This window comes from Acomys russatus, chromosome 2, assembly GCF_903995435.1.
Source record: "Acomys russatus chromosome 2, mAcoRus1.1, whole genome shotgun sequence".
Taxonomy (NCBI): domain Eukaryota; kingdom Metazoa; phylum Chordata; class Mammalia; order Rodentia; family Muridae; genus Acomys; species Acomys russatus.
In genome coordinates this window covers 33898202-33923028 of record NC_067138.1, presented here as the reverse complement: position 1 = coordinate 33923028, position 24827 = coordinate 33898202, and the positions used below count along the sequence as shown (strand labels likewise).

Sequence of the window (24827 nt, the reverse complement as noted above, 5' to 3'; positions counted from 1 at the left end):
CTGCGGCAATACAAGAGGAGCACTTCTAACCAGGCGGATGTTTTCCCAGGGGTTTGTTCGATGCTGAATAATAGCATTTTACATCTAATCAGCTTGGCAAGTTAAAGGCTTCGGTATAGTGTTCGGTTCAGCACAGGCTGAGTATGCAGCTCTTCCCGACGCTCCGGTAGATAGAATGCACACGTGTGTAGCTACCCTCCACAGGAAACTGTGGTCCCTGTGGTGAAAATGGACTGTGTCCTAAGCATCTGATTGTTGAGTGAACTGTTATGAAGTTGGAAATCATTTCCCCGTGATAGTAGTAAATGATGTGGCAGTTACTGGGGTCAATCTCCAAAAGCTTTATAAACCACGATTTTTCTTAATAGGACCTGAGAAGCAGCGACTGTGTTGGGGAAGATACATCCTGAGGTCTGTCTTTAAATTTTAGCATTACGTATTTTCATAAAGGCAGATTACCAACACTGAATTATCGTGACCTGAGTTTAATTCCTTGCTTTCTTAGTTGGTGTGGCATTAGATCACTTGGCACCCTCACTGTCCTAGTCAAAGTCTTCATGACCAAGGCAAATCTTACTTTTAAAAAAAAGGGAGGTATTTAATTGGGGATTTGCTTACAGGTTCAGTAGCTTAGTTCATTATCATTATGGTAGGGAATTTGGCAGCTGTAGGTGGCTACCAGAGCAGTAGCTGCAAGCAACATCCTAATCTGCAAACAGAGAGAAAGGGAGGAAGGGAAACAGAGACAGAGAGAGAGAGAGAGAGAGACAGAGACAGAGACAGAGACAGAGACAGAGACAGACAGAGACAGAGACAGAGACAGAGACAGAGACAGACAGACAGACAGAGACAGAGAGACAGAAAGATTAGGCCTGGTATGAGCTTTCAAAACTTAGAGCCCTCCCCAGTGCTCACACACACTTCTTCCAGCAAGACCAAACCTGCTTCAAAAAGGCCACACTTCCTAATCCTTTTCAAATAGTACCACTCTCTGATGACTAAGCATTCAAATATATGAGGCTATGGAGGCCATTCTCATTCAGCCATCACATTCATTAACTCTGAGTTTTCTCATCTGTAAAATGGGAATAATAAATGCCTGTTTGTTCATAATCTGAGTATTAAAGCCATCCATAGGAATACACTCAGAATCATTACCGAGTTCTATGTGGTTCATGCACTCCATATATTTGAGCCTTTGTACCCTTGTGTCTGTCTGGCTACTACAGAAGTGATTTGTCTGTCCTGTAGATTCCAGGGAGTGAGGCCAGCATTCCTATAACATCAATGATGGTTTTATCAGTTGGATTATAAACTCAGGGACCTTAAGGATCCAAGAAATGATGAAATCAAGTTGGCTCATGTCAAGTTGGCTCAGAGGCAGCCTGATCACCGTGACTTCAAGCCCAGCCTGATCTACAAAGTGAGTCCAAGACATCCAAGGCTACACAAAGAAACCTGGTTTCAAAAAAAAAAAAAAAAAAAGGAAAAAAAAATGAATGAAAACAGGGGCAGGAGAAAGAAAGAAAAATAATGGTGATACAGTACCTGGAAGGTGCATTGGGCCATGGCTGGTGAAGGCATGGTGCACATGGGGACTGTGATTGAGTGTTTTGCCCAAGGTTTGCTTGTTGCAGAATAGTAAAATTTTACATCTGAACAACTAGACAAGTTAGAGGCATCAGTACAGAATGTGTGACCCTGTTGGCTCGGCACAACTCTCTCCTCAATGCGTATGCCTCGCCCTTCTTTCTGTACCAGCCCTGAGAGCAGAAATTATGCTCAGAGCTGTCATCTCCTCCTGTGGCTCTGTTCTAGTTCCAGCTGTGATAGAGTGCTGACCACAGTCACCTCGGGGGAGGAAAGGGTTTCTTTCATCTTACACTTTGCAGTCTTCCATCTAGAGAAGTCAAGGCAGGAACCGAAGAGGAGGCCATGGAGGAAGGCCTCTCACTTGCTTGCTCTCTGTGGCTTGCTCAGCTGGCTTTCATATATGTCCCACCTCAAGGCTAACACACCAACAGTGAGCTGGGCCTTTCCACATCAATCATTAATCAAGAAAATGCCCCCATAGAACTGGCCACAGGCCAAACTGATGGGAGCAGCAGCTCAACTGAGATGCTCTGGTCCTGACTCAGGTTGACATACACTAACCAGCTCAGGCCCGTGAACTTTTCTCTGCCACTCCATCCTCCCTCTTGCAGTGCTCTTACCTCTTTATCTATGTCACAGCCCCTTCTGCTATTGATAACCTACAACCAAAAGAAGGAAGGTAGAAGTAACCAGGAGAGGCCCAGAGGAAGACACAGGACTGACTTTTGTCCAGGTCAGGAATTCTTCTGGTAGGCCAGCTGGAAGGAAGGCTGTCTCCACAAGAGACTGAGAGAAGAGGCTATGAGCTTGAGTGTGCCATGGAATACCTTTTTAAAATCCTAATTGGAAGAAAGGTTCTCTGTGAAGTTAGGTGATATTTCATGTACTCAACAATTGAGGAAAATAGCAAGCACTGCCCATGTCTTAGACGAACATTTGCTTACTCTTTCATGTCATATAAAGAATGAACTCCTCATAACCAAGGGTTTCAGTCAAAGAATTAAGAGAAGTTTAGTGCTGACAGGAGACCTTGGGTCCACCTTATCCATTTCCAAATATATGCAAATTGATAAACTAGAGCCATAGGTGAAATGCTTTGCCACGGTCAAAGATGGTTAGCAGCAGTTAGCAAAAACACAAATGCCCTGACTTCCAAACCAATGAGATGCAAGGGGGCGGGGGGTAGGGGGTGGGGGTCATTTCTGTCAGTGTGCATTTTGAGGGAAGAAGGAACAGAAGAGGATGATAATTCAGCCTCACATCAGTGACAGCATGTGGGGCCTAAAGTAGATGAGAATTTATCAAGGTTGGTTTGGGCTTTATTGTTTCTGACCTGTGAGCCCCCTTTTCCTGTGTTCCGCTTGGCCTGATTAAATGCCTCATAGTTCACCTCAGAATGGCATCCTCAGATGCTAGGACATGGTCTTGGGCTGTAACAGCAAACCAGACCTATAGGATTCCCACAGCTTCTACAGAGTCAGCTTGTCCTGAGCAAGCTGGACGTGCCTTGATGCAGGTTCTTTGGATAAAAATTCCAACCATATCATGACTTTTGCTCAATTGAAAGCATTCTAGCATAGCTCACTGCCATTTTTATCTATAGGAATTCTCCCATTTATTTATTTATCTATATATTTATTTATTTAATCACTTTACAGCCTGATCTCAGCTACTTCCCTCCTCTCCTCCCAGTCCCTCCCTCATGCACCCCACCCCCATTCCTCCCTCCTGGCATCTCAAACTAAGCACATCCCCTCCCACTGAGGCCAGGGAGGGGAAAGAGATCCTAAAGTGGGCAACAGAGTCAGAGACAGCTCCCTACCCACCCCGCTCAAATTCTTAGAGGACCCACATGATGGCCATGCTGCACATCTGCTACATATGTGTAGGGCATTGAGGTGTGGTCCATATATGCCCTTTGGTCTCTGTGAGCTCCCATGAGCTCAGGTTAGTTGACTCTGTAGGTCTTCTTATGATGTCCTTGACCCCTCTGGGTGCCTCAATTCTTCCCACTCTTCCACAAAACTCCTTGAGCTTGGACTATTGTTTGGGTGTGGGTCTCTGCATCTGTTTCCATCAGCTGCCAGATGAAGCCTCTCAGAAGACAGGTATGCTAGGCTCCTGTCTGCAAGAAAGTGAAGTATCGTTAGTTGTGTCAGGACTTGGCTTTCTCCCATGAGATGTGTCTTAAGTTGGGCCAGTCATTGGTTTGCGATTCCCTCAATGTCTGTCCCATCTTTATCCCTACACTTCTTGTAGGTGAGACAAATTTTGGGTTGAAGGTTTTAGGGGTGGGTTGGTGTACCCCTTTGAGGATGACCCTAGCTGAGACTCCTAGCAGTAAGGGATATGGAGCCTGAAGTCACCACTTCATATATGTAGGATTTTAGGTGGAAGACTACAAGCATCTGGAGTCACCACTGTTAATTATTATTGGTGATAATTGTGTGATAAGATTATAGCTATTAAATATGCCTTGCCACCATTATACCATTATCATTAGTTATAATTTTAATAATTTGAGAAGTTAAAGGATTATGCACTATTGCTTTATCTTGTTACTGGATATTCTTGCTTCTGTTGGCATAAGAGGCAGAAGGCCTTCTCTCAGTGGTCAGGTATTCAAACAGTAAGAAGCATATTCATCCAGTCCCTACCACTCCTAAACTTGTATCTTGAGCCCTCACAAGAGGGATGTGGGACCAGTTCCAGGAGGCTGCTGCCCTGAAAAGTGTTGCTGTCTTTTAGCTGCCTGCATCATAATTCAGCCATGACTTCGTCGTTTTGTTGGAGCTTTTCTTGGAAACCTGTGTCGGCTCAGGTTGAGGCACAGCTTGGATGAGATTCTGTTGTGCTTCCCTCTGCCTTTTCAAATAATTGAAGCTGAAGTTTTACTTGTTCTGCCTCTGAAACTAGTGAAAAGACAAAGGACAGTATTGTTAAGGAAATGATCTGTACTAAGTAATGGCCATTGCTGTGTTCTATGGAAACAGAAAATTCAAGAACAGATATAAGCCCAGCAAGAGATATTGCCCATGTAGTTTTTGTTTTGTTGTTTTGTGTATTTAATCATGGTAAAATACATAAGTTAATCATGTTAACCATCTTAAAGTGTGTGGCTTGTTGGCATTAAGTTCATTCATATTGTACAACTATTGCCACCACCTAGCTGCAGAGTGTCATATCAAGAGACTGGGCTGTTGAACACTGGGTCCGTAGCCCTTCCCCACGTCAGCCCAGCAGCTTCCATTTCACTTCAGTCTCTATGAGCTCGACTGCTCCAGGACCTTATGCAAGCAGAGTCAGAGAACCTGGCCTTTGGTGACTGTCTTGAGTCACTTAGCATAATGCCCTTAAGATATATCTGTGTTGTATTGGGGAAATGGCTTGTTGAAAAAAACAAACAAACAAAAAAACACTTGTAGTCGCATCACAGGAATCCTTGCGTCTCTTAGGACTCCTGACACAGGGGCCAAATGATTTTGCTTTCAGCTCAGTCCATTTGTTGAAAATCCATTTTGTGAAAGAAATGTCTTACATGCAGACCTGAAACATTACGTGATTCTTGAGTAGTAGTCTGGTTTAGGAAAATGGACAGATTGGAAATGAATCTTGCTTATACTATTAACTTTGTCTGATATGCGAGTGGGTTACACACAGAGTATTTTAAATCAGTGCTGCAGAGCACACTGTAGGACCTCCCGCCATCCCTCAGAAGAGAGCTGTGTGAGAGCCAAGATCTAAACAGAGTGTTAGCCTACACAAAGCATCAGGAGAGAAGCATGCAGGTGGTGGATGTGCGGTGCTTCTCTAACCCACAGGAAGTTGTGAGCTGAGCCAGTGCTCCTGTATTTATATGTAGATAGTAGCATGAAGATGATAAATATTAAAGGATGGAAATATGCTAAATGCTGTCACCTTTTAAATGAATTTTTTACTAGGAAAAACATTTGACTGTTGAAATTCCACTTAAGCATTTAAAATTTTGTATTGTACCTCAGCAGAGAGTTACAGCATGGCAGAAACAGTGTTGGCCGGTTACCATATTGTCATTGAGATTTTATGTACTACCCAGTGCAGACCTTGGTCTTGTGCATTGATCTTCCCCAGGATGGCTGGCCTCTGGCCACTAGAGGGCGGTAGTGTGCTCCACAGGCGTTCCCGCATGTGGGGACCAACGTAGGGGAGGCAAGGTCACTCCAGAGAAGAATAACTGACACATTGGAGAAATCTAACAATAAAATCTCTAGTTATTAAGTGATAAAAAGTAACTAATATTTGCAAGTAAAAAGTTCAACCGGCCTTCTCCATCTACCACCCACCTACCTGCCCGTTCTCTCCGAGGCGTGCCTCGCAGCTTTCTGTCTTGAATGCAGCAAATGTGTTACTTAGCTGTCTTATACAATTCCTCTGAATATAGGAAATATAGTGTTCACTCCAAGGTTTACAAAAGACAGAAACTTAGACTGTAGCAAATGACAGAAAAGGCATTCATTACCATGTAAAACCAAATCTGAAAAGAAAACTAAGAAAAGAACAAACCAAAAAGAAAAGAAAGTCAACCTTCTTCTGAGATATCTTAAACAGAGAGGTGCTCATTTTCTTGATCTTACTGTTATCAGAGAAGGTGAACCATGTCAGTGGCTATAAGCGACAAAGCTACAGGACAGACAGAAGAAAAAGATGGCGCGTGTCCCAAAAGAGACAGCATCGAGGATCACAGCAACAAAGTCACAGGACCAGGACGTGGGAGCAACTCAAATGCCACTTGGTAGATGAGGACAAGCTGAACCGGTGGGAGCACAGAACAGCACACCATCCAGCCTCGAAACAGAAAGAAGTTCTAGCGATGCTAAAACACATAAGCCTTTTATCTTTTGTATGGACATTGCTATGTTATCTCTGCCAATGAGATGAGCCAACTCAAGCCAAATTAGAATACTTAAACGCACATTTATTGGGGGTAGCTCCTGGGCAGGTTCACTGACCTCACAGGAGAGTGTTGGTGAAGTCACTATGCAGAGGGAAAGAAAAGGGTGGGGGCAGAGAGAAACGGTGCACTTACAGAAAAGTGAAGATAGGAAATGCAGAGAGAGAGAGAGAGAGAGAGAACACACAAAATGTCTGCATTATGTAAGGATAGCTTCTGAGGAAGGAAATCTTAGCCCCTGGCCTGGAAAGTTGAGTGCAGAGGACAGAGAATGCCAGCTATGCCCCATGACAGGTAGGGACTGAGGGATGCTGGGAGAACCTGGAGGCCAGGTCTGCTTTGGTTCAATGGCCATCTTGGCCACTTTTCCCGGTTCTGAATCCCAACAGAAGGCATGTGACGGGGAAGTAGAATCCTGCATGTGTGTGCACACACATTTGTATGAGGGTAAACGTAGATGCATGTTTGCAACTGCAGGTGTGTAGACCTCAGAGACAACCTTGAGTGTCGGGCCTCCCTTTTTACATTGTTTGAGACAGGGTCTCTCTTTTGTTCCTAACCACTGCATTCACTAGGCCGGCTGGCCAACAGGCTCCTGGGGATATCATGTCTCTCAGCTTCCCATCTCCCCAGAAGAATACTAGAGTTACAGGTGCTCATGCTCTGTGTCCAGCTTTTATGTGGGTTGTGGGAGGTGGAAACTTGGTTCTTCACCACCACCCAGAAGCCTAAACCAGTCCCTGAAATGACAGCTGTGGAGTTTATATCCTAGATCAGTGCTTCTCAACGTATCAGTCTCGACCCTTTTGGGAATCCAATGATACTTGTCACAGGGGTCACATATCAGATACCGTGCATGTCAGATACCTACATATGATTCATAACAGTAGCAAAATTACAGTTAGGAAATAGCAATGAAATAATTTTATAGTTGGGGCCACCACAACATGAGGAGCTGTATTGCAGGGTTGCAGCATTAGGAAGATTGAGAACCAGGTTTCTAGATACTTGCTTGACTAAACAAATCCGTTTCGAGGCAGGAGCTAGACTAAATGGAGGGTATGAAATACTGTCAGTATGCCCTCATCACCAGCCCACGTGCTTTGCATATCTTTAGAGCCTCATGAGAAAATTGGTGTCCCTAATAAGAAGATTGAAGTTCTTAATTATTAATGGAAGACTATTTTCAGGCTTGGTGCTATGGCATATCCCAAAGGAGGTCACAAAAGGGGCCTCCTGCCTATGAACACAAACTGACCCTCAAGCACGCAGCACTGCCAGCGCCGTTCTGACAAATGGCATGTTTTTCTTTTCCAGGACATGGGAAGAAGGCAAAGTGCTCATCTTTGATGACTCCTTCGAGCACGAGGTGTGGCAAGATGCCTCATCTTTCCGGCTGATATTCATCGTGGATGTGTGGCACCCCGAGCTGACCCCTCAGCAGAGACGCAGCCTGCCTGCAATTTAAAAGGGATTGACACAGACTTGGATGCTCTCCAGGGAGGCTGCCTCTCTGATTTTCTTTTCGGGTGTGGATCTACAAGTTCAAGTGCCATGACTCTCCATTTCCTCACCTGAGCTAAAGACCTCTAAGGCTCCTTCTGGATTGGGAATGCTGGAGGGAGGATTTGCCTTACTGCGGTTCACTTAGGAGGCCCCTCGCCTCGTGTTGCTCAAGACAGCCCGGAACTAGTACCTTGATTGAAGGGGAACACTTGGTTATATCTACATTGCTGGCCAAAGATATTTTTCTACATAGAATAGTGTGTACATCAATGAAAACTGAGGATAAACTGTATGTAGAAAACTGTGAATGAGTCACTTTTTTAGTTTGTAATTTTTCTATGCAGTTATATTTTTCTAGGTAGCTAAGCTATGTTGGCACCAGCGACTGCCATGTGTTTGTTGACTTTAATGACAAGAGGTATAAATACTTTACTTCTAACTGTTAAATAGCAATTTTCTTGGTAAATTAAGACATATTTCTTTTAGGGGAAAAAAAACACTTGTGATGAAGAAGGCAACTTTGTTTCCCTAACATAAATAGGAAGTTACCCCAAGATTATGAAGTGTGCCAACCTTTGGGTCAGCCTGTGTATCTTCATTTAGACTCTGTGTCTTCCCCTTTCCCTGTCCTAATAATGCAAATGCCATCAAGCATCTTATTTCTAAGAGCAACATTTTTTTTAGCTGAGAAAAGCAACAGAACCATTTCATATTGTGAGAAGAAAATACTACAAACAGTGGGGCCCGGCAAGAAACTATAACATGGGAGTGAAAGTCCCCTGTCGGAATCAGACAGCCGGGGGGGGGGGGGGGGCCTGGCCTCTTTGCCTTCTGTACTTCTGTACTGCAGGACTTGGAATATATAGTGTCCGCCTCTGTAGATCCACTTGAGTGCCACAAAGATGGCCTCCTGGTCTCCGAGAGTGAGTCCCCTCACAATGTTATCAATGTAGGAATAGCTGTGTGGGAAGTGTCCGGGGATGCTAGGATCCTTCCCTAAGTGTAAGGGGTCCAGCTTGTTTGATTCTGAATTTGCAGGACTTTTCCATCTCCCTCACTAAAAAAAAGTTCTACTCATCGTTTTGAAATGGCATTTCACATATATGTTTGATTTGAGTACTACCCATGGCATAGGAAGAGCAGTAGAAAACCATCTTGGTCTTCAAGGTGATCAGTTCACTAGTAAAGCATCTATGCCTGTGGATTTCTATTTTAAAGTTAAAGATAACTCGAGCCTTAGAATGTAGGGATGTCCATGCACTGATCTCTAAGCCAGTCGATCAACAATGCTGCAGAAATGGCACATAGTCCAGCCACACAGGTAGATAAAATATAGATGCAGTCTTTTCATCCAGTGTCAAAAGGGGCAGTTTTGTACCTCACTTAAAGGGCAATTCTTTGACATTGAAGTTGATTCTTTTTCTTTTAGCTTAAGGATATTAGCTTTTAGTAAAAATATTTACAAAATATGTGTCCATTCTCAAATTGGTACTTATTTCTTCTTTTGTCAGTGTTCAAATATTCCTCTAACACAGATGGCAATGGCATGGGAGGAAAATATCAAATCATTACCAAATTCCAGAAAAGAAAACAGACTCTTAGAAAACACAAAATTATTTGTGTTCTTCAGTATTTATTAAACAGAGGAACTTACTGACAGAAGGCAATACAATCCAGTGTTCGTGTAGTAATGCTCGTTCACCTACTGGGTTTGGGTCTCCTCTATGGTACATACACACAACAAAATGCAAGTCATACGTCCTCATTGTTAAGCCATCACCTTACATTCATGTAATAAAGTGGTGGAAATGAGCAAAAATTATCTTTTAACTTAGTAAATATAACATTTTAAAAATATGGTCATTACAGTAGGATTCTAAATATTGCCATGTGAAAAGCCGGAATTACCACTATTATTACAAGAGTTGGCAGTCAGTCATTGACTCCAACGGGATTTTGAGTACTTGGATCCCATGTTTATTCCATAAACCCAAGCAATAAAACATTTTCTAATTCACTTTAATTTTTCCTTTCTCTTGTGTCATAAGAAAAGAAATTACTCCAATATATTCATAGACATTTTCCAAGGTTGTTATTTTATGATTCAAAAGGCCTATACAAAAATGAATTGGTGTTTTTATATAGTAAGATGCAATTGTTTGAGAGATATTTTAATTTATGTTTCAATTTTACTTATTCAAGGTTGGAACATAAAAATAGCTTCTGTTACTATTCTCTGCCAGTAGAAAAAAAAATAAAACAGTAGATCAACTGAGAAACAATATACATCTAGAATGCAGCTCAGAACACTTGCTTTGCATGACAAGGCCCTGGGTTTGATCTCCAGCACTGGAGTGTGTCAGGGAGGAAAGAGAAACAGAGAAAGAAAGGAAAAGGAGAAGTGGGAAGAGGAGGACAAAGGGGGGAGGACTATGGAAAGAGAGACACAGAGGGAGAAAGAGGCAGGAATAGGAGAGGGGAGACAGAGGAGAGAGAATTCGCAATGTTGTTTGGGTGATTGTGGCTGGCTGAGAGTTGAACTGGTTTTCTGTTCCCTTTAGGTTGTTCAGCTAGCAAATCAACCTACCAAATGCTTACAACGTATAATATTTTTACTAAGCATTCGCAATTACAATTCGCAGTTACTAAGCAGAGTACATGAGGCACTCTGGTCAATGTTAGAAAGTGCCTGTGTCATACAGAAGGCTGGGGAGTAAGATACCTGCATGTGCTCAGCTGGTCTTGGGAAACATCGCACAGAGAAAATATCCTACCCTTTGATGTCTATCTGACCTCCTGACTTGATCCATTTCTAAGAAGAATGGATAAGGAAGTAGGTTGGTCTTTGGCATTTCGTCTTGCATTCCTGGTCTTCTTTAGCTTGATGCTTAATGTTGAGCCATCCGTAGGGTTTTTCTGTGAGATTTGACTGTCTGTCCCCTCAGGGTCTGTCTCCATGGGTAATAGGAGGGTTGGGACAAAGTGACTTACTTGCCAGCACTTTTTCCTTTGCTATAGTAACCCAAGAACTAACTTGAGTGGGCTCCTGTCACTGGTGTGTGTGTGTGTGTGTGTGTGTGTGTGTGTGTGTGTGTGTGTTCTCAACGAGTTGCTTCCTCTGCTTCCTCTTCATGTTCCTCCTACAGGAATCACGTTGCTAAGGTCATTTCCCAAAATGCCTGTGTCTTCTTAAAGCCCAGTTCATGAAGTCAGCTGATAGCCTGACAGATGACGTAATATCAAAATCATTCCTCCAGGATGTTTAAATTTAAAACTGCAAATGGCCATACTTGTGAGATCACACTCTTAGGAATGAACACTTAGATGCTGGTGATTAGGTCAGAAAACAAGTCAATAAAACAGGAAATTATTGTAGCTACTCTTGTCTTGGGGTTCTGCACGACATCAAACTCGTCATTGTATCTGCACAGTTTGACTCTGTTGTGTATATTTGGAAATGAACTTTGTCTTAATTTGCAAAAGCCGGAGAAGGTTCCTGTGTGAATCCTTAGAGCAATTCTTGTTGTAATGTATGTGCAGCAAAATTAGTGTTCCCGTTTTAAGTACATTTGCTGCCATAAATATGTGGGGAGGAAGAATTCTTTTTACACAAATGCCTTTCTTCAACACCCTCCCCCAACCCCTCACAACAACATACGTTAATTAGTTCAATTAGATCCTAAGAGGATCTCTCAGATCTTTGTCCAGTGTGAGCTGCTCAGACCAATGGCTGCTGCCAGTCATGGCTGGGGGTGGAGTGGAGAACTCATGACAAGCAGAGCACACGTGACTGTAGGTCAGTTGCACAGACGTCCTTGGTGGCTGTTCCACTGGAGACTTGTGCATGGGACTGTCACATGATGGTGGCTCAGTCCAGAGCCAGCAGGGGCTGAGTGTTTTCGCTTTCTCCTTTCTCTTCATGTTTCAAGGTCCCAGCTTCTACCACAGACTGAGATCTAACAAGAGAGGAGGGAAACACACACAATCACAGACAGTTCATGCTGGTAACGGCTGCTGTTCTCCTTGAGAACCAAGGCACATAAAATAGTTGCTTAGTATTTACTCTCTGGTATCTGGTTTCCACACACCACTTTACCTTTTTTTTTTTTTCTGGAGATTGAACCTGGTCTTTCTGAGACCCTTTTCTCCTGAATCTGACCTGTATCTTTTTGCTGCAGTAAACCATAACTATGAGTGTAACTATGTGTGTGTGTGTGTGTGTGTGTGTGTGTGTGTGTGTGTGTGTGTGTGTATGTGTGTGTATCAAATAAAGATAAAGGTGATCCCAAAGATGCCAAACCACCAACTGTTTTGTGTGTGTTAGGTGATTGTCACTTGTATGAGATCACCACTTTTGAAACCCTGAGAAACGGAGGTACAGTCTCTATTTTTAAGTGCTGAAAACAAATTAAAGTATCACTAGACAAGAAACTTAGGACAGCGTTGCAACAATACGGAGGAGAGCAGAGAACTTGTGAGCAGCTGGAAGCACTTGTAGCTACCTATAGAGATCTGCCTTGCTGGAAGTCTAATGATCCTTCCCCTGTCTTGGGACTCGCTGCCTAAGGTGCTTAGCCTCTCTCATAGCATAGTACAGAAAGCACAAGATGAGCTATATCAGGGCTGAACGCGGCAGGGCATTCATGTAGCACTAGCTTTGGGGAGATAGAGGCAGGAAAATCCATTCCAAGGCCAGCCTGGGCACCATAGTTCCAGACCAACCTAAATTGCAAAATAAGATCCTATGTCAGATAGATAGATAGATAGATAGATAGATAGATAGATAGACAGACAAATGAAAAAATAAAACACTACAATTGCCATATAATATGGGACAGCTAGTTTCTACTAGAAACATCAGTCAGCCCAAACAACAGCACTAGGTGCTGTGTGCAGCATTTGGAGGAGAAACAGATTCATCTGCTGCTGGGATGGCTAGGTGAGCAGGCAGTAGTAGAATTTCAGATCTTTGACACATTTCCGATGCATTCCTCTGCCTGTCTTATTTAAGAGCCCAGCATGAATATGGGGGAGGAAGGAAGGAATGCTCTTTTACCTAAGTGCAGAAAAATAGGAAACCCCAAAAGATATCAAGACAAACAGGCCTGGTGGTTCAAACTGGTAAAAGCAGAATTTGGGAGGCTGAGGCTAGAGGGGTGTGGGTTCAAGGCCAGCCTGGGTTATATTCTGAGGTCTTATATAAGAACCAGAGAAAAGAAATGTGAATGAGACTCAGAGCATCACGGGTGTCTGGCTACGCACACACATCACCTCCCTCTGCATAAGTGCTTCGCACCAAGGATTTTGTGAAAATAAAGGAAACTGATGGCAATCTACTCTTGAAACTTGAAACAAGACTTTTGACAGAGAAATCAACTTTATTACACAAAACAGCACCTGGACCAGAGTCACAGTGAGGTGTAGCTACTCATAGGCACTACTCACACACATTGTCTTAAGCACAGCCACCTTGAGAAGCGTACTCCTCCATGCCCCCAAGAGATCTACCCTGTGAGAATCTTTTTCACATTGAACTCCAACCTGGTTTTGAAAACACCCACGTCCTGTCTTTCATTCTGCCTCCCAGAGCCATGGGGTCCCTGCTGGCTTCCGCTTTCTACCTATGCTGGATGGCTCCAGGGCCCTCCCAGCTATCAGAATCAACAGATGTTCAAGTCCCTTATATTCGGATGTAGTATCTGCATAGAACCCGTGCTCATCCTCCTGTAGATTATGATGCCTAATATCAAGTATAGACTGCATTGATCAGGGAGTTACAACAAGAAGTGAAGTCTGTTATCCTCTCAGTGGTTGAATCTGCCATGTGTGACCTTTGACTCTGGAGGGCTCAGCATACACAATCCCTCCTGGAGTCTGCTTCGAAGCTTTGTTTTAGTTTGAGCTCCCTCCCCAACTACACTACTCCTTAGTGAGGTTAATTGGACTCCACTTGCACCAAGATTTCTAGATTTTTCCACCATCGGCAGGTAATTACACACCACGTTTTATGGTTTGATTGCAGAACAGAATGAAAGGATGACCTCATTTGTTGATGTTCTGCTGGGGATATCAAGAGCCACATTGTCCTTTATGGCATCTGTGTAGGAAGTGGTCCTTATAGACGAAGCTCCTTCTGCATCTCCCTCCCACCTTGACTATTTTATTATTTTTAAAATACTTTTAAAGAATTATTTATTATTGTGTATACAGTGCTCTGTCTGCATGTACATCTGCAGGCCAGAAGAGGGCACCAGATCTCATTATAGATGGTTGTGAGCCACCCTGTGGTTGCTGGGAATTGAACTCAGTCCTTTGGAGGAGTAGTCAGTGCTCTTACCCTCTGAACCATCTCTCCAGCCTGACTATTTTATTCAAAAACCTTAAGACTGAGTAATAAATTTCATCTTTTGAAATTTGCTTTCTGTTTCCAACCTGTCTCCATCCTTTTAGATTTCAAAATGTTTTGTCAATCCAAGTTATTACCTCTGATTTTAATGACTATTAGATCTGTTTTCAAGCTTTCCCTTCTCATACTATGATGAGAGAAGATCAGGTAGATCTCAGTGAGTTTTCAAACCATCATTTCTTCCCACTGAGTGGTGCTAAGTGATGTTTGTGGAGCTTTGCTATACAGCAATAACTGTGAATAGAGGTGAGAATCCTTCATTGTCAAGTCACACAGGCACACAGCTCCAAACATGAAGGCAGACCTGTGGCCGATGCCTCATTGGCTAGCCAGAGGAGAGGAATTCTTGAGAAGAGAGTGTGGAAAGATGGGGAGTTGGGAAGAAAAATCTACCTTTTACACACTAGTATCATCTGCCCTTCTTATTCAGATGGCCAGTGTTCAGTTTCACAGGATACAACTGGTACCTGTGCTATTTCTTCCAGAGGATACAATGACAGCAACGGCCTAGAATGTCTTACCTCATAGCCTGTTTCGTGGTTGACTGGTGAGTGACAATAGGCCTGTTCCGAGATACTGAGAATAAGGAAATAAACAGTGTTTTGCCCAGGGTTTGTATGTTCCCTAAATGAGAGCATGGATTCTTAACTTTCAACATGATGGAATTCTATTTACCCAGTCACACAATAGACCCTTCCTATTAGGATTTGATGTAAGTGACTCGCTAATCATGAAATATTTGAGATTCACTGGGAAAAAAAAAAAAAAAAAAACCTAGCAAACTCTTCTCTTTTAAATGGAAAGGGTGAAAATTAAAGTAAGATTTGTTTAATGTGACCACATCCATCAAACGCCTCAAGTCCATCTTCTGGGTCTTGACGCGAGATCAAAGTTTCAATAGAAGGTGGAGGATATGGACAGGCTGGTCAAGGCATGGTCCAAGTATCGCTGACCCATCCCTATCTCGATTTTGGTCTCATTCTGTCATACAATGGGTTAGAACTGTTTGAAACCTCTTTCCAGGAGATGATCTCTCACCTCTGTCTGGCGTCCTCTCCTTCCCCTAGCATGAGATTCCTGGTGGAGGAGGGGCCAGGGAGGAATCCCATTTCTTTGGGATCCTTCTTGAAATTTGCCCTCAGTGCTTTAGCTAAATTAAAATTCTCTCTGAAAGTCAAATCAGCTGCTCTCTGATAAACATGCCTCTATCTGTGCAGAGTGCTCGGACATGTGCTCAGCCCTCAGACACGTTCTCAGTGCAGCCCTGTGGAGAAGTCCATCCAGTGGCTCCGCCTACTCATGAGAAGCTGAGCTCTTGTGCTAAACTAAACTTTTGTATTGGTCTTTTTTTTTTTTCAATGTGGAATGCCATATAATTGGGTGATGGGTAATTTAACTAGTGGATCAGGCAACTCCTAAAAGGCCTCACCTAGTCTTCATAGCCATGAAATGCTTTCTTGCTGGTCTCTGCCTTGGTCTGTTTTTCTTTCACCCTCTTTCACTTCCCTATTTGTTCTTCTTTTTCCTTCACATTTGGAGCTTTTCCCACTTCATGTGATGAAGGACTATGGGTGAGGATTAATATTTGAAAGACTGCAGTGATTGGCTCCCAGGAAGAGGATGTAATAGGAAACACCAGCCCTGAGTCAGTTCATTCTGCATTGATCAACAACTGGAACTATAATAGTGGATCTCAGGAAGAGGTTTATATCCCAAACCTTATTTAGCCATGTTGGCCATCACACTGTGTCCTCATTAACAGCCCTCCATTGCCCATCTAACTATGGTGGAACCCTATAAAGTCCTGACTGCTGTGTCCTTTACATGAAGGACTATGAACCACAATGCCAGGATCAAAAGGTTGAGTAGGGATGGTTCGGTTGGGCCCTCCCTTGAATCAGGGGCTAACCATTTGTTAGAAGAACCGCACAAAGGTCATTCTAGTTCCCCAAGACAACAGTAGTCTTGGTTTTGGGGAAGAATTCAGAACTATCTAACATCTTAGCTTATAGGGTTTCCAGCCGGGAAGGGAAATTTCTTCTGGGGTGAAGGTGGGGGTGGATTTGATCAAAGTATATTTTATCCGTGTTTGCAATTCTTCAAGAATAAATTAAACATATATTTGGGTCTTAGGAGATAGCTCAGTCAGTAAAGAGCTTGCGGCACAAACATCAAATCAGATTTAAATTCCCTGAACCCACATTTTAAAAAAGCTTAAGACATGTTGAAATCCCAGAGCTAGAGAAGACTGGTAGACCTTTGGGAGTTCCTGGCCAGTCTGCTTAGTCTACTCCAGGCCAATGGGAGAAACCGTTTCATCAAAATATCAAGGTGAACTGCACCTGAGAAATGAAATCTGAGGTTTTCTTTTGGCTTACACATAAATGTGCACACATGTACACATGCATTCATACAAAAGGTGCACCTTGTACACACATACGTATGGATAAATATATACATAATTGCGCATACATACATACATATATTTAAAGTATCCTAAGCAATCTGTAGAGCTTTTTTCTTTTTTTCAAATAACTTCAAGTATAGAAGAATTTCCCCTAAGGGGCTCCCTGCTGGATTAGAACGATTGTGCCACCACTAACTTTATGACCTTAAGTAAACTTTACCTCCTCCTTGGTAAACTAGGAGTAATAATAATGTCTAAATTATGAAAGTGACAGGATATTGGGGATCAGAGGAATTACGGCAAACATATAAAAGTATACATACGGTTAGTGTCAGTTCTCATTCTTGTAAGTTTATATACAAATATCATATTCATATTAGTAATTTAAATTTTTATTGTTCTTGTTTGTATTTTGAGACAAGGTCTCACTTTGTAACTTAGGCTGGGCTGGAACTCCCGTCCTCCCACCTCAACATTACAAGGTTTGGGGTTGCAGGCATTGTGCCAATACTCAAATTTTTATAGGAACATGTCTTCCATGCCTGTTAGAAAAATCCAACAATTGATTTAATTTCCTATAATTTATAAAAACTTCATTTTGGTCAACAGTGGATAAAATTGAGTCTTCTACATGTGCACCATTCATCCTAACACCTCAGACCCCCACAGGGGGTCTCAACTGGTTGAGAGTTGAGGCAGTGAGGATGGCGAAAAGGGCAGAGCACAGTTAGCTGATAACAGAGCTCAGCTGCCAGAAACCTGATCAAAACTTAGAGACAGGGAGGAGCGGGCCAGAGAAAAGGGACCAGGGAGGTGATGGTGAAACCAGCAGCCAGATATATTTGTTTCTATCCTGTTTGTTTGCAAAGGGTTTTATTGGCCAATATGAAACCGTCCCAGTCATAGGAATTCTCCTGCCTCCATGTTTCTTCTACAAATGAAGTTAGTATGTCCACTGAAAGCTGAAAAGAGAAGGCTGGGCGTGATGGCGCACACCTTTCATTGCAGCACTCAGGAGGCAGAGGCAGGCGGATTGCTCTGAGTTTGGGGCTAGCCTGGTCTACAAAGTGAGTCTAGGATAGCCAGAGCTACACAGAGAGACCCTGTCTCGAAACCGCCCCCCCACCCCCCACCCCGCCCCCTAAAAAAGTAGAGATGAAAAGAGAAGTGCTCAGACGTCTTTGGAATGTGAACTAAGTTACAAACTGTTCTGTCTCTGGCATGTCCCTGGGTGTGCACGTGCTGAGCAGGAGTGCCCACTGCAGCCCATATCTGTTCACTAAAGAAGACGAAAAGACACGACTAAAACCTAACACACACAGTGCAGACTGCCCACACTATAAAATGTTACTTAACTGACTAAGCAACAGCAAACAACTCCTTTAAAAAGAGCCTCTCTACTACACATCTTATATGAAAGGGCTCGAGCTCAAGACTAGTGTTTGTTCTGCCCGCTGAAGTGAGAGGCCTATAGGAGTTTTAGTGACCAAGCCTGTGTCTGAAACAGTCTCTTCTCTGCAGTCATTCAACATTTGGTGTGTGTAGCTTTTCAAGCTCAGAAGTGTGGGCATTGAGCATTTGTAGCTCTTTGGCTAACGCACACTTTGACAGGGCCTCAGATGTAGGAGATTGGTCACAGGAGCCTGAGATCCATGGATTTCAAACACACAGCTCTTCCCAGATGTTGTCATCGACTATTAAACCAGAACTTAAAATACCGGGACAGAAAATGGCTGCATATGTTCACCCTGCCTACTTTGAGCAGAGTCTTGTTTCTTCAAAAGTAGCCCAGCATGGAGAGCAGTGAGTGAGCCTAGGCATCCACAGACCTTTCTCTCCCTCTGAAATCAGTAGTGTGAGCCCTGTGAAGTCACCACGGTGGGACTGGGATGGGATGTGCTGAAGAGGCAGATCCATGGTGGAGGCTGCCAACAGCTGAGGCCATGTTGGTGATTCGTTCCACCCAGAGGATGACTTGGAAAGAGTGGCTGCTCTTGAAAAGGAAGAACTCTTGATAACAGCGCCTTTCAAAGGTCTGTTTGCTTGATCAAACGGGAGTATGTTAATGGAATGTCTCTGGTGTTGTTCGCTCAGTCTGAATACCAGTCATCTGAATATCCATATCCATCCCACTCGGAATGGAACTTGCAGAGTGGGTGACTGTCGTCATGGCAGGTGGACTAGGGGCTGGCATGGTGGAAAGACATGGCTAAGACAGCAGCAGATGGTAAAGCAAAGGATCAGAGAATAAACTTGAAGAAATTAGTGACAAAGGATGACTGGATGGATGGACAAACAGTATGAGACGTATGAGACCACGGTGGTAAAGGAGAGATTTTTTTCCTTTTTTGAATGGAGAAAACAAAACAGTATATTTTGCTCCCTGAGGTTATTATGAAAGTATTGTATGGTATAATGGTGCATAGCTAGAGTTCCAGCATTGAGCAGGATGAGGCAGGGGGAACTGTGATCTTGGAGCAACTCTGGACTATATAGCAAATTCCAGACCAGCCACAGCTACATCTTAACTGAGACTCTGCTTGTCAATATAGGAATACGTCAATAAACAACAGGAAATAGAAGAAGATGATACAGGGTAGATTACTCAGTGGGGAAAAACAGTTTTCCAGGCAAAGCAGAGATGGAAATGGCAGTAAATGGCCAAAGCTTAGAAAGACCAAGCTAGTTCCACAGTTGCTTCTTGCCAGTGATTGGGCACGCTTCATCGTATTAAACACCCTTACAAGCGGCATCTACCGTACAGCGGGAACATCTTAGATTCAGTAATTCCTAATTCCTTTATCAAGTTCAGAGGTTGCAGATCACTGTACAAGGAGAAGACTACCTGGAGGGAACTCTACACAGGGCCAAGGGAGCATAGTGATAAGTGTGCTGGACCGAGTCCTGGGGCAACAGAGACTTGGACAAAGGCTTTAAGTGGAAGAAAGGGAAGTGAAATGTGTTTTCCCCTTCCTTTTTTCTATGCGTGTGCATGTGCATGTGAGCTTATGCAGAGGCCAGAGGATGGACAACCTTGGAGTCTATGTGATAGCTCACAACCTCTTCTAAGCATCTCTCTCTGCTGAGCATGAGGTAGCAGGCCCTGTAAGCCTCTAGGGACATCCACAGCACAGTGGGGACTCTAGGGAAGGGCTGCTTGGGTAGCAGCATCTGTCATCTATATAGGCCACAGACTTGCAGATGGACAGGAGCACCTCAATCCTGTTACAGGTCAGTGCACAGCATCTAATATTTGCCCTTATTTAATCTACACAGCGTAGTAATAAGGTAAAGAAATTGCTGCTCACCTCAGAGAGAGGAAACTAGCTTACAGATTGTTAGCTACCCAGGCACACAGCTACTAATTTGAGCTTGTGGAATTGGGCTCCATATCTTATTATCTTAATGGGTTTTATCCTATACTGTATGGTGGCACTTAGTAGAAAACTTAATGAATAGTTATTGAATGGATGGATGAATGAATGAATGATTTAAAAATAAGTGTTGTAAATTTCAATTGTTAATGGAATTTCAGCATCTAAGAGGAATCCTAAGACTATTTTTGTATCTTAGAGATGATTTCAAATCCTAATCAAATACTGACTACCAGGTCTATCCACCACAGACTGTAAGCAGTGTTTTCTTCCTCAGTCCACAAAGCAGAGTGTTTATAACAGTATTTGCTATCACGCAAGCCCTTCCTTCCCTGTTCTTTTCCTTTGTTGCTTTCTACTTTTCTTTTTTCCCCCTCCCTACTTCCCAATCTGCCCTTCATAGGAGGTACCCTGAGCACCTCTTATACACTAAGATCATGTGAGACAAAGGACACCTAATAGTGAGTAACCTTGCAGTCTCTGTCCTTGGGGAGTGTTGGGACTATAGAAGTGTGGCTTGAAACTTAACAAACCCCACAGCCATGCTTGTTGACACAAGGAAGGTGGAGAACTTCCTTCAGGCATGTGACCATGTAATACAGATGTGAGGAGTCAGGAGTCACTATGAACCAGAGCAGTGCAGTCCTGATATGACGTGAGTGGTGAGGCTGAGCATGCCATAGGGGGTGGGGCCAGAGGAACGCTTCAATAAAGGCAGAGGCTGGTAGTCAGAAAAGACTAGAAAATAGATCAGGAGGTACAGAGGTAACAGTTTCCATAAGAGGGGAAAAAGGGAACAACACCGATAAAGACCAATACAAGACAGAATTGGCACCCCGGCCAGAGGGCAGACTCAGACTGATAGAGGGCTGTGTCTTCGTTAGGGTTTTAGTGTTGTGAAGAGACACCATGACCATGGCATCTCTTATACATAAAACATATTTGGGGCTGGCTTTCAGTTTCAGAGGTTCAGTCCATTATCATCATGGCAGGAAGCATGGTGGAAAACAGGCAGACATGGTGCTGGAGAAGGAACTGAGAGTTCTACATCTTGATCCACAGGCAGCAAGGGGGAGACTATCATCAGCACTGGGCAGAGCCTGAGCATAGGAGACCTCAAAGCTCATACACAGTGACACAGAACACAGCTCCTCCAACAAGGCCACACCCACCCCAACAAGGCCACACCCTCTAATAGTGCCACTCCTTATAGCCAAGCATTCAAACACATGAGTCTAAGGGGGCCAAACGTATTCAAACCACCACAATGGTGAGCAAAAACTGAAGGTGCTGTGGGAACAAGGCTCTGTCGCAGACAGAGAAGGAGGGACAGAGGATGCTGTCACTCTTTGTGTGTGTGTGTGTGTGTGTGTGTGTGTGTGTGTGTGTGTGTGTGTTGCATTATCGGTTCCATACTTGCCATGCCTGGCCACATTCTGAGTGCACCTGGGAGGTGCAGGAGAGCTAGTGAGCAGAACAAGTCAGCTACCTCCCAGGCCCAGATCCAGGGCTCTGAGTTGGCCCACCCCATCACCTACCCCAACTATGAACTCTTGGAGTACATGAAGGGGCCAGTCCTACAGAACCAAAACTGCAGGATCTCCATGACACAGGGCAACCACAGGATATCCAAAAGGAGTCGCAGAGAGGTTCCAGTATTGATGGTGTAGCAGAAGCCAGAGGCCTCAGACCAGGCCAATGGCTCACTGAAGTGAACATTTGCAAGTAAAGCTGTGTGAGCAAAGGGGTGAACTACGTGACACACTGCAGCATCCATGACAAGATGTTTTGCTTTTTTGTTTTGTTTAGCTTTCATTTGTATTCCTTGGTGTGGGGTGGGGGTAGATTGCAAGGGCAGAGGAGCCCATGGCCTACACACACACACACACACACACACGCATGCGCACGCCATATGTACCCACAAAGGTAACATGGCCTCTACCACAATATCAGTTTGAACCAAGAAGGGCATTAGAGAACTGCACTAGCTGCCTGATGCCCTTAAACACGACATGCCTTCCAGAGTTCTTTCTCACACACTATGTCAAGTAGTTTGCTTTGTTCATATGATCATCATGGGATATGAGTCCAGATCTACCAGCCTTGATGGTCTCCCTCTGTGAATCCTGAACCCTTCAGGTCCTTATATCCTCCCACTCATCCATACCCAAGGGTGCCTACACAATTTGAAGTGCCAGCCAAGGACAGTGCATGCAGAGAACCCAGACCCCCTGTTCAGATATATGCAATGGAGAGCTCACTCTTCACGGTAGTGGGGAGGGCGGGAGGAAGCAGGGGCTTCCTCTGACATGAACTCTGGTGCCCTTGATTTGGTCACTTCCTCTTGGTGGAGAGGCCCTATGGGCAAACAGAGGAAGGAGATGCAGGATGAGACCTGATGGGCTGTGGTCAGCTGGTGGGGGAGGTGTCCCCACCTGCACACACCATCAGAGGCCTAGGGGAAGGGAATAGGGCAGGAGAGGGAGAGAGGATGGGAACAGGAAGATAACAGCGAGGGGATAACAACCAGAATGTAATGTGGATAAATTATAATAATAAAAAATAAAGTAAAAAAAAAAAAGGAAAGAAAAAGATCTGTTGTTGGCTGACTGTCAAGGACAACAGCTTCAGCTTAATTGGAATCAGTGTTTGTCTATCAGTACATGTCACAAGAAATCATTATGCCTTGCCTTTCTTGTCTGGGCTGTGGCTCCCTTTCTAAGAGATCACATGCAAGCACAGTGCTTCCGCGAACAGCGTCTCTCAGAGCACGTACTGTGCGTAATCGTAGATTGCGAGACTTCCATACAGGCAATTTTCTACATCTGTTCATTTCCCTCTAGCTCAACCCTATTTCTTTGCTTTGCCAGTAGCTTATAAATCTTTATCTTGTAATTCTTCACAGCACTCTTTAAAAGGAAGAGAAAACACGCCTCTGTACACAGGCTTTAACGAGCCTCATTCATTTTATTACCAACAAATCTATCATACAGATTTTCTTTCACTCCACTGATCCATGGTTACATATGATACACTTGGAAAAGATGGATCTTTTCATTTATGCCTCAGGAAAAAAAAACGCTAAAAGATGCATGTCTACCTCTGTCAAATGTCCATGTATGGAGGAAGCTAGATACTCAATTTTCTTCGTTCTTTAAAAAATGCTAACAATAGCCAGGTGGTGGTGCACACCTTTAATCCCAACACTTGGGAGGCAGAGGCAGGTGGATATCTGTGAGTTTGAGGCCAGCCTGGTCTACAGAGTGAGTTCCAGGACAGCCAGGGCTACACAGAGAAACCCTGTCTCAACAACGACAACAACAACAACAACAACAACGCTACTAACAAATTCCTATGAGCAGTGTAGACCACCCCAGAATCTAGTAACTTGAATAAATACTGGACTTGTATGCCTTCCTCAGAAGTCTTTCCCATCAAGAAGCTATAGCATGTAAGCTCCATCTACTTGAGCAGCAATGACACCCCAAATCTAAAAGGTTCAACCTTACTTGATCTGGAGACCAGACCCCAGCTGATGGGACAGTGTGGGCTGTGTCCCACTTCTTAAGAGACGATGCTCCATAATGTGTGTGGAGGCAGTGGCTGCGTGGAGCATCTGTTCTATACTTAAAGACCCTTTACCCTGATTCTCAGAAAGCAGGGCCCCCCTGTTCTCGCACTGCCATTCGTCATTCTTTCACATGACATTTCACCATGATCTAGTGACTCTCCTGGAAATGAACAGTTGTCTAACGAACATGGACTCAGACTATGAACAACAGGCTAGGTGCTGAGGAGATGGTCTACTTGGTAAGGTGCTTGCACAGCACAAGGACCAGAATTTGATCCCTAGAATCTACTCTGAAAAGTTGGGCATGATGGTGCATGCGTGCCATCCCAGCACTGCACAGTTACAGGCAGGCAGATGTCTGAGGCTCACAGGCCAGCCAGCCTTGCCTATGAAGTGAGCTACAGTGCGAGTCCCCATACCAAATCAAAACCAAAGCCAAAACATTAGATAGTGCTTGAGGACTGATATCCAGAGTTGACCTCTGACCTCCATATGCATTACACTTGCATGAACATACACATACATGTGCATCTGTACACGCATGCCTTTACTAAGTATACACATGAGAGAGAGAGAGAGAGAGAGAGAGAGAGAGAGAGAGAGAGAGAGAGAGAGAGAGAGAGAGGGAGAGAGGAGGGGATTTATTTGTAACAATTTCTTCATAGTTGAAACATTTTATGCTAGTGGAAGGCTGCTTAAGACTTAGGAAGTTCAAATATGAGGCACCAGAGTACGTGAGAAAGTCATACCCCACTCTCTACTCAACTGTGGAGAATATTCTGACCATTGGCTAGATCTGGGAAGGGGTTTGAAGTTTACCGCCTGTATTGTCCTTGGCTGGTGACTTAGTTTGAGCGGGACCCCTGGGCCCAAATCTGCCTATCATAATGTTCTACTTGTAGGTTTCTAGGACCCTCTGTATCCGTCTACTTTGCTATTCTCCCATGCTTCTCTCATTTAGAGTCCCAATAGGATGTCCTCCCCTCTGTCCTAGTTTCCTGGTAAGTGAAGGCTTTCGTGGGACATGCCCCTTGGGCTAG

The 24827-nt window shown here is 43.9% G+C and overlaps 2 protein-coding genes across 3 annotated transcripts in view; one reads left to right on the top strand and one right to left on the bottom strand.

The window, feature by feature from the left end:
* Positions 1 to 8178, top strand: part of Asph (aspartate beta-hydroxylase) — a 210404-nt gene extending 202226 nt beyond the window's left edge. Inside the window, exon 23 of the mRNA XM_051160059.1 lies at positions 7841 to 8178. Within this exon, the coding sequence (XP_051016016.1) occupies positions 7841 to 7991 (151 nt within the window). The 3' untranslated portion in view covers positions 7992 to 8178. The remainder of the gene's footprint in view (positions 1 to 7840) is intronic.
* Positions 8179 to 11825: 3647 nt separating this feature from the next.
* Clvs1 (clavesin 1) overlaps positions 11826 to 24827 on the bottom strand; it is a 184335-nt gene continuing 171333 nt past the window's right edge. For both annotated transcript variants that reach the window (XM_051160040.1, XM_051160048.1), the window contains exon 6: positions 11826 to 11985. In XM_051160040.1, coding sequence (XP_051015997.1) covers positions 11898 to 11985 — 88 coding nt within the window. In that variant the 3' untranslated portion in view covers positions 11826 to 11897. The remainder of the gene's footprint in view (positions 11986 to 24827) is intronic.